This window comes from Lactuca saligna, chromosome 4, assembly GCF_052625555.1.
Source record: "Lactuca saligna cultivar CGN05327 chromosome 4, ASM5262555v1, whole genome shotgun sequence".
NCBI classification, from domain to species: Eukaryota; Viridiplantae; Streptophyta; class Magnoliopsida; order Asterales; family Asteraceae; genus Lactuca; species Lactuca saligna.
Genome location: NC_136420.1, coordinates 194,047,064 through 194,061,071, shown reverse-complemented (window position 1 = coordinate 194,061,071; position 14,008 = coordinate 194,047,064). Strand labels below are relative to the sequence as shown.

At 44.7% G+C, this 14,008-nt stretch overlaps 2 protein-coding genes across 2 annotated transcripts; one reads left to right on the top strand and one right to left on the bottom strand.

Annotated features, from left to right (window-relative positions):
* Nucleotides 1–9,457: 9,457 nt before the first annotated feature.
* On the bottom strand, nt 9,458–10,751 carry LOC145043208 (CBS domain-containing protein CBSX3, mitochondrial-like). Its single transcript, XM_078991788.1, has 5 exons — nt 10,455–10,751; nt 10,292–10,373; nt 10,136–10,209; nt 10,002–10,062; nt 9,458–9,732 (listed from the first exon to the last, which is right to left on the bottom strand). The coding sequence occupies exons 1-5, from the start codon at nt 10,734–10,736 to the stop codon at nt 9,590–9,592; spliced, it is 642 nt and encodes a 213-aa protein (XP_078847914.1). The 5' UTR covers nt 10,737–10,751; the 3' UTR covers nt 9,458–9,589.
* Nucleotides 10,752–11,078: 327 nt separating this feature from the next.
* On the top strand, nt 11,079–13,304 carry LOC145043207 (uncharacterized). The gene has a single exon (XM_078991787.1). The coding sequence runs from the start codon at nt 11,158–11,160 to the stop codon at nt 13,177–13,179; it is 2,022 nt and encodes a 673-aa protein (XP_078847913.1). The 5' UTR covers nt 11,079–11,157; the 3' UTR covers nt 13,180–13,304.
* The last annotated feature ends 704 nt before the right edge of the window (nt 13,305–14,008 follow it).

Here is a 14,008-nt window from a genome sequence, read left to right as displayed (position 1 = left end):
TCCTTCAACAACTTGGGTATGACCGAACCAACCATGTCACTTTGAATAACCGAACCGACCGTATCAGCTCGAATGACTGAATCGATGAGGGTCATTCAAACAACTAAGCTACCACTGAGGTATGAGGCATATCCAAGTAACGAGAGAAGATATCAAATATTGATTAGGGAAAGAATAAGTTGTAATAGGTTTGATCATTGAGAGTACTTAATACTCGTAAGAAGTGACTAATGACGTTGCATGTGTATATACATTTCTACGGTATTATGAGTATTAAATGGGATAAGGCCAAAACTTGCATACTCAACAAAAAGAAAGGCAATTTCTGAGGAAGACGATGAAAAGATCGGTTAACGGAAATTAAAAGCTACGTTCACTAGAATCTAATCACATAACAAAATACGATCGATTTAATTTTTTACTTTGTCATCAGGGCATTGACCTCTAAGGCCTTCTAGATCATCGACGGCATACGAATTATGTGTGTGTGTTCAGGTGAAAGATCTTGTAACATCCAGATTTTTACCAGGTATCTTGTAAATTTAATTTTGTGGTATTATGAGGGGGACTCGGCGAGTTGGAGCTCAGACTCGCCGAGTAGGGACGCGGATTTGGACGATGGAGCGCGCCTGGACTCGGCGAGTCCAGGATATGGACTCGGCGAGTCTGCGCTGTGTAATGAAACCCTAAATTTCCGGGTTTGAGGCCTATTTAAAGGGCCTTATGGCCGTCATTTGTGCTCACCCAACCCTCAGTGAGAGACCCTTGTGTTCTTGAGCGATTTGTGAAGAGAAAGGAGCATTTCTTGACCTTGTGTGTGTTATTTAGCAAGAAGAAGGAGACTCTAGGCAAGAGGAAGCAAAGGAGGTTGCTATTTCGTGGATTTAGGGCTTAGATCATCACTCTAGAGGTATGATCTCGGACTATTTTCTGTTTGGTGAAGCATTATGCAATTTAGGGCTTATGATGGTCATTTATGGGATGATTTGGTGCCCATCGGTTCCCTCCTTGATTTGAGGTTATGGATCTGGACCCATAGAGGTCCAGAGAGCCTCACTCCTCAAGCTTTATGTATGACAATGGAGTCCATGACCTTGTGTTGTAGTAAATGAGTCAAAAACATCATCTATGGTCATATAGAGGTTGTATGTGCATCAAGATTGTAACTTTACGTGCTAAATGAGCTTGGAGGGACTGGATCTATGGATTAATGGACTGGATCTGACCTTTAGAGCAAGATTGAGTCAGTGCATGGCACGGACTCGCCGAGTCCGAAGAACAGACTCGGCGAGTAGCATGAATGTTGCCCGACCACACAGTGAGTGGCCTCGCCGAGTTGGGGAGGGTGGACTCAGTGAGTCAAGGGGGAGTCAGAATGGACCGGTGGATTGAGTCAAACTGGACTCACCGAGTTGTTTTGAGACTCGGCGAGTTGAGTCGTGGTGGCCCCACAACTCATGCCAGGTGGAACTCGTCGAGTTGAGTGAATGCTCGACGTGTCAAGGGAGGATTCCAGGGAAATTGGTGTATACGCCCAGACTCGCCGAGTTTCCTTGGTACTCGCCGAGTCCGGTTAGAGTTGACCGTTGACCGTTGACCAGAGTTGACTAGTGTTGACTCCTTATTGATAGTCAACCTTAGAGATATAAAGTGTTAATTAGAAGCATATAATGTTATAGGAGGATTAGAGCTCGGAGGATCGAGCACGAGGGATTTCCAGGATTCGTGAGATACCGAGATACGCGAGGTGAGTCTTCTCACTATACTTTACCTTGAGTAGGTAACCAGAGTTATGTGATAGAGTATTTGTATGCTATGTATGTTGTGTGTTGTACTGCATGATTTCTATGTGATTTATGTGGTGCATGTTTATCAGAGCTAGAACCTGAGGGTTCACAGAGTTTGGGTGCACGGACCCACAGAGTTATAGCCTAGAGTGGCTAATATGTGTTATATGTGGTATTTTGGGGAACTCACTAAGCATTGTGCTTACAGTGTTGATGTTATTTGTTTCAGGTACTAGTGATGACCGCGGGAAGGCGCCGGCTTGATCCGTATACACACACGTTCGGAGCTTGATATTATGATCTTGGGATTTTGTACTGTTTTGTAGGATAATTAAAATGGTTGTTTTTATGAATATCGATGGAATTATGTTTTATAAAAATTGAAAAATTTGTTTGAAATTTTCGGTGTTACAAATTGGTATCAGAGCCTTGGTTTGAGGGATTCGGGTACACCTTCGGGGGTATTTGAACTCAAACTGAGGAATTGAAGAGATATTTCAAAATAAAACAAAAATTTTCTAAGAGTAAAAGATTTTCCAGGAAGAAACATGTGTACGATCAGCCAGCGCCCGAACGGTGAATTCCCAAAATACCTTTATATTATGTGATAATTATTATTAATGTGATGTGTTTGCATGCTAGAGTAGGCTAGGTATTGCTAATAGGACTAGAGTGGCCTGTTTTGTGATGCCTTAGCCTAGGGAGGGGTGAGCTGCTATGAGATGCTGAGAGTAATTAGGTAGCAGCTAGGGCTTTGTGTGAGATCTATTTCAAAGTGATTTAAGTATAATAGAGTACTTGGGGATTGGGATCCGAAGAGGAAGATTTGGGGTGTGTACTGAGACGGTGCGGACAGTAGTATTGGGCCCGTACTACTGAAAGCACCGGTGCGGTACACAGTCCAAATAAGAATCTTGGGATGCCAAGGATCAAGGAGGGGTGGATTGTCGAATGTAAGAGTGTTCGAGTGAAGTCTAATTATCGCATGTTGTATTTCAGAGGTTGATCATGGTGAGGACACGTCATATGCCAGAGGATGCCGGAGCTAGTGATGAGGAGATTCGACAGATCATTCATGAGGAGGTGGCTGCGGTCATCAGAGCTGAGATACCAGAGATGTTCGGGTCTATTAAGACCGCGTTGATTGAGACATTTGACGAGCGCTATGCCGCTCTTTCTGAGGCTGCGGTTGCAGCGGCTACCGCAGCGATTGCTGCGGCAAGACCCCAGGGAGGTGATGCGACATTGTTTAGGGAGTTCAGCAACACCAAGCCACCAGAGTTTGATGGTACGCAGGATCCGGTGGCAGCTATGAGGTGGATATCTGATATGGAGGGATGCTTCTTCACTTGCTCGTCCCCTGAGCATTTGAAGGTTTGGTTCGCGCTGAACCAGCTTCGCTTGGGAGCGAAGGACTTGTGGAAGTTTGTGACGGCGCACTTCACACCGACTGAGCTTTCGGCAGTAACCTGGGAGAGGTTCACTACCATGTTCCGAGATGAGTACGTTCCTCAGGTGGAGAGGGAGCGTCTGACACAGGAGTTTCTGACCCTCAAGCAGGGTACCGAGTCAGTTACAGCGATTACGAGGATGTTTCATGAGAGGGCGATGTTCTGCCCTGAGCACGTGTCCACCGAGCAGGCACGTATGAGCCGTTACCTGAGCATTCTGAGACGGGATATTCGGGAGTTCGCTGCGAACTCCTCGTATCGGACATTTGCCGAGCTTCAGGTAAATGCTCGGAAGAGGGAGATTGAGCTTGAGACTCAGGCCAGGGAGGAGGCGGAGTCTCTAGGGAGGGATCGGCGGCCGGCACAGTCCCAGCCGGCAGCCAAGCGGGCCAAGCCCGCTGATCCCAGACCCGGGAGCCAGAAGGGCCGCACTTGTGGAAAGTGCGGCAAGGGTCACGATGGAGTCTGTCGAGCAGGGTCTTGCTACAAATGTGGCAAGGAGGGGCATATGGCCAAGGACTGCCCCAAGGGATTTGCAGTGTGCTTCCACTGTAACCAGACCGGACACCGGAAGGCAGAGTGTCCGCTGCTGCGCGGAGCATCTCAGGGGTCTGCTCCCGCCGCCATCAGAGCTACTGCTACAGAGAGTCGGCCCGTGAAGGCCGAGGCACCGAGGGCTCGGGGGAGAGCCTTTCAGCTGACTGCGGAAGAGGTCCGCGCTGCACCCGACGTTGTGGCTGGTACGCTTCCTTTTTATTATTTATTTATGGTGTTGAGATATTATGCTTATATTATGCTATGCATAGGTACCTTCCTTGTGAATTCTGTACCTGCTTTAGTGTTATTTGACTCGGGTGCGAGTCGATCTTTTGTATCTTTGACATTTAGTCAGCATATCAGTGTTAGTCGTGGGGCATTGAATCGGCCCCTGCGGGTTTCCATAGCCGCCGACAGAGTGATTTGTGCCACAGAGGTCCTCCGGGGATGTGTATTGGAGATTTTTGGGGTTGAGTTCCCGATCGACCTGATTCCTATTGCGATGGGTGATGTCTGTGTTATAGTGGGCATGGACTGGTTGAGCCGATTCGGTGCGGTTATCGATTGCGAGCGTCAGCTGGTGACTATACGAGATCCTAGTGGGGGAGTTCTTTCGGTTTACGGCGAGGGTACACGTTCTGGATCAGCCTTTTGTTCGGCTGCTAGGGCGAGGCAGTGTTTACAGCAGGGCTGTAAGGGTTTCGTGGCGTATGTGATGGATACGCGAGTGATCTCCGAGAGACCGAGTTCGGTGGATGAAGTTCCGGTGGTGCGTGAGTTTCCAGATGTCTTTCCCGAAGAGTTACCAGGTGTGCCTCCCGTGAGGCAAGTGGAGTTTGGTATCGATTTGGTTCCGGGAGTCGCGCCTATCGCTAAGGTGCCGTATCGCCTTGCGCCTCCAGAGATGCAAGAGTTATCCTCGCAACTTCAGGAGTTGCTGGGGAAGGGGTTTATTCGGCCGAGTAGCTCGCCGTGGGGAGCACCCATCCTGTTTGTGAAGAAGAAAGATGGCTCGCATCGCATGTGTATTGATTACCGGGAATTGAATAAGCTGACGGTCAAGAACCGTTACCCGTTGCCGAGGATGGACAATTTATTCGATCAGTTACAGGGAACATCTTGGTTCTCCAAGATTGATTTGAGGTCGGGCTATCATCAGGTGAGAGTTCGGGACAAGGACGTCCAGAAGACAGCATTCAGGACGCGTTATGGGCATTATGAGTTTGTGGTGATGCCTTTTGGGCTCACCAATGCCCCGGCTGTGTTCATGGACCTCATGAACAGGGTATGTCGGCCGATGTTGGATCGGTCGGTGATTGTGTTCATTGATGATATTCTGGTATATTCGAGATCTAGAGAACAACACGAGGAGCATTTGAGGGAGGTTCTTGGAGTTTTGAGATCGGAGAAACTTTATGCAAAGTTTTCCAAGTGCGATTTCTGGTTGCGGGAGGTCCAGTTTCTGGGACATCTCGTTAACCAGAAGGGGATATTGGTCGATCCGGCCAAGGTTGACGCAGTGATGAGGTGGGAGGTGCCAAGGTCACCTTCTGAGATCCGGAGTTTCCTTGGGTTGGCAGGGTATTATCGGAGGTTTATTAAGGATTTCTCCAAGATTGCGGTTCCACTCACCAGATTGACCCGGAAGGGTGTTACATTTTTATGGGGTCCCGAGCAGCAGACCTCCTTTGAGACGCTTTGCCAGAGGTTGTGTGAAGCTCCGGTATTAGCTCTTCCGAAAGGGATGGAAGGTTTTGTGGTATTCTGTGATGCATCGATTTTAGGACTGGGAGCGGTACTGATGCAGAAGGGACATGTGATAGCATATGCATCGAGGCAGTTGAAGCCTCACGAGACGCGGTACCCCACACATGATTTGGAGTTGGGGGAAGTGGTGTTCGCCCTCAAGATTTGGCGGCACTACTTGTATGGGGTTCGTTGTACGATTTACACGGACCATAAGAGCTTGAAGTACTTGATGGATCAGCCTAACCTAAATATGCGGCAGAGAAGATGGTTAGATGTGGTCAAGGATTATGATTGCGAGATCTTGTACCACCCGGGCAAGGCTAATGTGGTAGCCGACGCATTGAGTCGCAGGGCGGAAAGTACTCCACTGAAAGCTGTATGTTTGAGATTGACCGTGATAGCTCCAGTTCTGGACGCCATTCGTGGGGCTCAGGCCGAGGCTGTGCGTCCGGAGATGCAGAAGAGAGAGCGGGTCGTTGGGTTGGTTTCTGAGTTTATATCGGATAGTCGGGGTCTTATGACTTATCAGGGCCGGATCTGGGTACCGTTTGTGGGCGGTACGCGTACTACATTGATGGAGGAGGCTCATAGATCGAAATTTTCGATCCATCCCGGGGCTACAAAGATGTATTTGGATTTAAGGAAGGAGTATTGGTGGCCTTGTATGAAGAGGGATGTCGCATGGTTTGTCGAGAGGTGTTTGACCTGTCGAAGGGTAAAGGCCGAACACCAGAGACCGCATGGCAAGTTGCAGCCATTGGAGGTTCCCGAGTGGAAGTGGGAACAGATCACTATGGATTTCATCACCAAATTGCCGAGGACTGCCAGAGGAGTCGATGCAATTTGGGTGATTGTGGATAGGTTGACAAAGAGCGCTCACTTTCTTGCTATCAGTGAGAGTTCTTCGGCGGAGAAGTTGGCGGAGATTTATGTGAGAGAGGTTGTATCTCGGCATGGGGTGCCGATCTCGATTGTTTCAGACCGCGATGTGCGTTTCACTTCCCGTTTCTAGAAGAAATTTCATGAGGATTTGGGTACTAAGCTGCATTTTAGTACCGCATATCACCCCCAGACCGACGGCCAGAGTGAGCGGACGATTCAGACACTTGAGGACATGCTTCGAGCATGTGTATTGGACTTTGGAGGTAGTTGGGACACGTATTTGCCCTTGGCAGAGTTTTCCTACAATAACAGCCATCATTCGAGCATCGGTATGCCGCCCTTTGAGCTGTTGTATGGTAGGAGGTGTCGGACTCCCATATGTTGGGGAGAGGTTGGGCAAAGGGTAATGGGTAGTACAGAGATCGTGAATCAGACGACAGAGTAGATACAGCTGGTCAGACAGAGGTTATTGACCGCTCAGAGCCGACAAAAGAGTTATGCGGATAAGCGCCGGTCCGAGCTGGAATTTCAGGTCGGCGACTTCGTTCTCCTGAAGGTTTCTCCTTGGAAAGGAGTGATCCGGTTCAGGAAGAGGGGCAAATTGGGGCCCCGGTTTATAGGTCCGTTTCGTGTGATTGCAAGGGTAGGCCGGGTAGCCTATCGGCTGGAGTTACCAGCAGAGTTGGGGCAGATTCACAACAGTTTTCATGTATCGCAGTTGAGGAAATGTATAGCCGATGAGTCGGCAGTGGTTCCATTAGAGGATATTCAGGTGGATGCAAGCCTGAATTATGCTGAGAGACCAGTGGCTATTAGGGATCGGAAGATCAAGATTTTGAGGAACAAGGAGGTACCTCTGGTATTGGTTCAGTGGCAACACCGGAGGGGATCAGAAATGACCTGGGAGCCGGAGGGTATGATGCGGGAGCAGCATCCGGAGCTATTTTAGAGCGAGACTTCGAGGGCGAAGTCTAGTTCTAGTGGGGGAGAGTTGTAACATCCGGATTTTTACCAGGTATCTTGTAAATTTAATTTTGTGGTATTCTGAGGGGGACTCGGCGAGTTGGAGCTTAGACTCGCCGAGTAGGGATGCGGATTTGGACGATGGAGCGCGCCTGGACTCGGCGAGTCCAGGATATGGACTCGGCGAGTCTGCGCTGTGTAATGAAACCCTAATTTTCCGGGTTTGAGGCCTATTTAAAGGGCCTTATGGCCGTCATTTGTGCTCACCCAACCCTCAGTGAGAGACCCTTGTGTTCTTGAGCGATTTGTGAAGAGAAAGGAGCATTTCTTGACCTTGTGTGTGTTATTTAGCAAGAAGAAGGAGACTCTAGGCAAGAGGAAGCAAAGGAGGTTGCTATTTCGTGGATTTGGGGCTTAGATCATCACTCTAGAGGTATGATCTCGGACTATTTTCTGTTTGGTGAAGCATTATGCAATTTAGGGCTTATGATGGTCATTTATGGGATGATTTGGTGCCCATCGGTTCCTTCCTTGAGTTGAGGTTATGGATCTGGACCCATAGAGGTCCAGAGAGCCTCACTCCTCAAGCTTTATGTATGACAATGGAGTCCATGACCTTGTGTTGTAGTAAATGAGTCAAAAACATCATATATGGTCATATAGAGGTTGTATGTGCATCAAGATTGTAACTTTACGTGCTAAATGAGCTTGGAGGGACTGGATCTATGGATTAATGGACTGGATCTGACCTTTAGAGCAAGATTGAGTCAGTGCATGGCACGGACTCGCCGAGTCCGAAGAACAGACTCGGCGAGTAGCATGAATGTTGCCCGACCACACAGTGAGTGGCCTCGCCGAGTTGGGGAGGGTGGACTCAGTGAGTCAAGGGGGAGTCAGAATGGACCGGTGGATTGAGTCAAACTGGACTCGCCGAGTTGTTTTGAGACTCGGCGAGTTGAGTCGTGGTGGCCCCACAACTCATGCCAGGTGGAACTCGTCGAGTTGAGTGAATGCTCGACGTGTCAAGGGAGGATTCCAGGGAAATTGGTGTATACGCCCAGACTCGCCGAGTCGCCTTGGTACTCGTCGAGTCCGGTCAGAGTTGACCGTTGACCGTTGACCAGAGTTGACCAGTGTTGACTCCTTATTGATAGTCAACCTTAGAGATATAAAGTGTTAATTAGAAGCATATAATGTTATAGGAGGATTAGAGCTCGGAGGATCGAGCACGAGGGATTTCCAGGATTCGTGAGATACCGAGATACGCGAGGTGAGTCTTCTCACTATACTTTACCTTGAGTAGGTAACCAGAGTTATGTGATAGAGTATTTGTATGCTATGTATGTTGTGTGTTGTACTGCATGATTTCTATGTGATTTATGTGGTGCATGTTTATCAGAGCTAGAACCTGAGGGTTCACAGAGTTTGGGTGCACGGACCCACAGAGTTATAGCCTAGAGTGGTTAATATGTGTTATATGTGGTATTTTGGGGAACTCACTAAGCATTGTGCTTACAGTGTTGATGTTATTTGTTTCAGGTACTAGTGATGACCGCGGGAAGACGCCGACTTGATCCGTATACACACACGTTCGGAGCTTGATATTATGATCTTGGGATTTTGTACTGTTTTGTTGGATAATTAAAATGGTTGTTTTTATGAATATCGATGGAATTATGTTTTATAAAAATTGAAAAATTTGTTTGAAATTTTCAGTGTTACAGATCTTCAAATGCCAAATCGAGGAGAAGAATATCAAGTCTTGGTTATTTGGAGAAATATATGTGCCGAATTGTATATGTTTAGGTGAAAGATCTTTGGTCCATCAAAACCCTCACCGATCAACTATCTATCATTGGGAAACCCATGGAGTGCAATTCTTTTTCCTATCCTCTCTCCTTGAAGATTTATAATCCCAATAACCCTTTAATAAGAGTGTCGTTCAGTTTTCCATTCCGGGTTTCCACTTTAAAATGTTTTGGTGTTCTTTATTGCTTAAGTTTATCTTTGTGGTAGTTCCGTGTTGATATTTTTATAACAAATGGTATCAAAGCACATATTATCTTATAGCAGTTTGGACTTGATATATTATTATCGAACAACCAATACCTTGTGAAAATTTAAAAAGATGATACACGAGTTGTTAGAAAATAGAGAAACAAACAATAGTTATGACAAATGCTAGCTAGAGAAACAAACAATAGTTACGACAAATGCTAGCTAGTAGTAGTCGCCTTTGATGAATTCGTTCAGTTTGTTCACTTCATTGCTTTGTTGATCAACCACTGCTCGTACAACATCAACAATTGAAATCATCCCGACTATCCTTCCGTCTATGACTGGGACATGTCGTATTTGGTTTTCTGTGATCAAAATAACTTGTTAATATCTTTTCAATATTTTGTAGTGAACACATAGAGTTTGTGACATTACACAAAATAGGAGGCTGTATTATGTTTGACTTGTAATGGACTCATGTCAATGGGACAATAATAATAACAATTTGTTACTTTCCTCTCAATGTCTCGCATGTGTAAACATGCGAATACCTTTCTCATCCTTGTTATTAAAAACAACCTTAAATGCTTGTCTAGTGCAGGTAAAAAGTACAAGAGAAGTAATTGTCGTGTACCTGACATTAGTCGCATTGCTTGATAAATGTTTGTATCAGAGGACACGGTTACGAGCTTGTTCTGTTGAAGTAAAAATAAACGACTATGAGTTTCATGGTCAATAATCAATAAAATATCATATAAATATGCTCACCTGTTGTGTCATGATTTCGCCAACTCTCGTGTACTTAGATGATCTATCCTTGACGATTACCTTCTGCAAGTAATCTGAACACATAACTGTTTACATTAGATATTTGTTCTAAAATACATATAATGTTTTTTTAATTAGCTAAATTAATGCATTAACCTCTTTCAGTGATGATTCCTGCAATCATTTGTTCATCTCCGGGCTTTAAAACGACTAAAGATCCAATATTGTTTCGAGCCATCTGCACAATCACCAAAAAAATTCTACAATGAAATTCAAATGGATAACAAAACAAAATGTGCGAAAAATGGTAATTACATACATGTTTCACAGCATCATACACTGTGTCATCGGTCTTACACCATAGCCAAGATCCAACTTTCCCATCTTCTTTTGTCATTAAAACTTCAGCCACCGTTGTGTTTTCCATACCCTTTTGAGATTCTACTATCAATGCATTGTCGGTGTATCTGTGTAATTGTTGTACAACTGGTATACGAAGCCTTTCTTGACACGCTTTTAATGCTCTTGCAATTAATTGCATCTTAACTATACATGAAAATAGGTTTAATTTCGAAATATTTGTAGGGATACCATTTTCCATTTTGTTTCAATTGCTTGATGGAATACTATTTTTGTATTCTTTCCTTAAATCCACAATCCAAAGAAAAGGATTTCAAGATTCTCATGCTTTATATGTTGTCAGATTTCAAATCTTAACATTCATCTTTCTATTTTTAATTAACGACATTGTAAGGTTGTACGACATTTACGTGTTGGTGATAATTATAAGCAAGTATATATACTTTGATTGCCTTGTTAGGTGAGGAAGCTTAGCATCATAAAGTTGCCCACAAAAGAGGTAAAAGTAATTAAAACGCATGTTTAGGTCACTTTCATGGCGTTTCTAAGGTATCAAGTTTGTATTTATAGTGATTATCTTCTCGTCATTTTATGACATAACATCGGAAGTGACAACTGAAACCATCTTTTTGAAGTAGCTTCGATTCCTTAATCGGAAAACAATGGCTCAAAATAAACCTTCAGGCTTTCGTTTCCGGCTACCTTGGTTACTACAGCCAGCCCTAGCTACACCGCCTGCTACTACCCCAGAGCCACCACGCACCACCATGCAAACCGCTGTTGCATCCACTTCTACTCCAAAGCCGCCATTTCGGCCTGCCGGGAGAGCACCGCCACGAGCCACACCACAGTCAACGTCTTCACCGGTTTCAGTGACATCAACGCCACCACCACCACCACCATCGCAACCAGTTTCAGTTGCACCACCGCCGCCACCACCACCACCATCGCCACCTGTTGAGGTGAAGTCACCAGTACCCAATTCTCCAATTGCTAAAGTTATTGAACCTGTTGCAACTCGGTCTACAAAAGAAACTCAAACCACTAGTACTACCCCAACTTCACGAACCGTTGAAACCACAGGTCCGGCAACTCCACCTCAAAAGCCGCCGTCTGTCAGGCCACCCAGTCCTCCCCAACCATCATCACCGGCGAAACCTGGCTCTCAACCCTCTTCCCCGTCTCGTATAGCCACCAAATTCCGAGATTCTTCCCCGCCGGTTTCCCCATCACGTATGCCAGCTTCTCCACCTCGAGCAGATTCTAAACCATTATCGCCATCTCGTTTGGCCACTCAACCCCTTGTCCGGTCAAAGCCCTCTTCTCCCTCCCGTGAACCACCACAAACACGAGCCATTTCTCCGCCAACGTCTCCGGTTAATGTACAGCCGCCGCTATCACCACCACTATCGCCATCTCGTTTGGCCACACAACCCCATGTTCGGTCAAAGCCCTCTTCTCCCTCCGGTGAACCACCACAAACACGAGCCATTTCTCAGCCAACGTCTCCGGTTCATGTACAGCCGCCGCCATCACCGCCACTATCGCCATCTCGTTTGGCCACACAACCCCATGTCCGCTCAAAGCCCTCTTCTCCCTCCAGTGAACCACCACAAACACGAGCCATTTCTCAGCCAACGTCTCCGGTTCATGTACAGCCGCCGCCATCACCGCCACTATCGCCATCTCGTTTGGCCACACAACCCCATGTCCGGTCAAAGCCCTCTTCTCCCTCCAGTGAACCACCACAAACACGAGCCATTTCTCAGCCAATGTCTCCGGTTCATGTACAGCCGCCGCCATCACCACCACCGGTAACTCCGACTATAACCAGACGTACTGCAGTTCAAGAAGTTTCGGTTAACCATGGTGCCCAACCCCCTTTGTCGACATCTAAACCAGACGATACAAAAGAAATCAAAAAGTCTACGGAAATAACAAATGAAAAATTTCCGGTGGATTCATATCATGTTCAGGGTACTGATGCAAAACCCAAAGAGATGACAGAAATGAAAGGGGCACAAACAAAATCCATGAATACTCAACATTCCATGGAAGCAATATCTCCAAAACAGAAACAAAAAGTTGCACCACATGTTCCCTTACACAGAGAGATCAAAGACGACATTACCAAGTTCATTCACAAGATGGCAACAAGCCATCCGAAGCATTCCATGGATGAAAAACCTGCAAGTGTAATTACACTTGCTGGTGACAACAAAGGAGCATCCATGCATTTAGGTTCCGATGCAAAGAAAAAAGAAGGAGCCATCGATATCCAAAGAGGATATAAGCTCGATGCCATTATTAATGGAGAAGGAAGCTCCAAAGGTAATAAATCGCCAAGAGAGTCCAAAGCCAGTGAAGATGAGGAAATGAAAGCGATCGTTAATAGCAATATTCAAGGAATCAATAACTCCATCATGTTCAACAGCTCTGTTACAGAAAGGAACCCTGGTGTTCATCTTGCTTTCTCGCGTACTTTAGCAAAAAACAATTCAAATATTGAGAAAGGAGAGCAAATGGAAATGTACAAGGCTGAAGCTGACATTACCCCACCAGAGACACTCGTTTACGACCCCACAACTGGAAGATCCATTGGAGGGTTTTTCTTGGAGCTGACTGACTCTGAACAAGATGATCTTGAGATGTTTGCCGGAAATTATGAGATAGAGGTTCTCTGATTTTAATTGTATGTAATAACAAATACACGTTACTAAATAAGGATGATGCTCGATAACTTTCATCCATGATGCTAAATAACTTTTACATGTTTTAAAGAATTTTATAAAAAATGAACTTTGAACCATTTTATAAAATGTCTTATCTAATTTGTTATCTTTTTAAGAATATGTAATATTTATAAAAATAAAAATATCATATTACCATTACAAGTTTAATATTTATAATTTGAAATTATACTAAAAGATAATAAAACTTTAAATGATAAATATGTCATATAAAATAAAATTAAACATTATTGAATAAATGAGGTTAGATGTAGAAAACTTTGCTAAAAAAATATTGTTCATATTATTGACCCAAAAAACAATTCAGCCAATTATAAAAACAAATAAATAAATAAGTAGATAGATAAATAATTTGGAGTTGATTATTAATATTTGCTCTTATTTGTGGGAAATTTATCAGGTCGTACATTTATAACGAGCACTTGGCTTTACTATTGAAAAAGAAAACAAAATAATAAAACGAGAAAATGACTAGTATAGTAATTTTTTTAAGTTTTATCATACAATAGCTAAAAAAATGAAAAAAAAAATACCAAAATAGTCACAAAAATGGAAAATGACCATTATGATTGTTTTCTTTTTGCAATACAACGTTATTTTGCATTGTTGACTTCCGAAAGAGCTGCGTTGACTGCACCTATATGAGCATAAGAAGTTAGAATTATATAATATGAAAATGTTTTTAATTAAAATGGATGAACAAAGGTTTATCAAACACATTCGAATTAGCATACAAACATGTGAGTCAACTTCGGTTTAGAGT

Excerpts from the sequence above, each read along its gene's own strand:
- LOC145043208 (XM_078991788.1), bottom strand. The coding sequence starts at position 10,736 with ATGGAAAATGGTATCCCTACAAATATTTCGAAATTAAACCTATTTTCA. Across the intron at positions 10,374-10,454 it reads TGTATGATGCTGTGAAACAT|ATGGCTCGAAACAATATTGG; the intron begins GTATGTAATTAC and ends GTGATTGTGCAG. Across the intron at positions 9,733-10,001 it reads AGCAATGCGACTAATGTCAG|AAAACCAAATACGACATGTC; the intron begins GTACACGACAAT and ends TTTTGATCACAG.
- LOC145043207 (XM_078991787.1), top strand. The coding sequence starts at position 11,158 with ATGGCTCAAAATAAACCTTCAGGCTTTCGTTTCCGGCTACCTTGGTTA.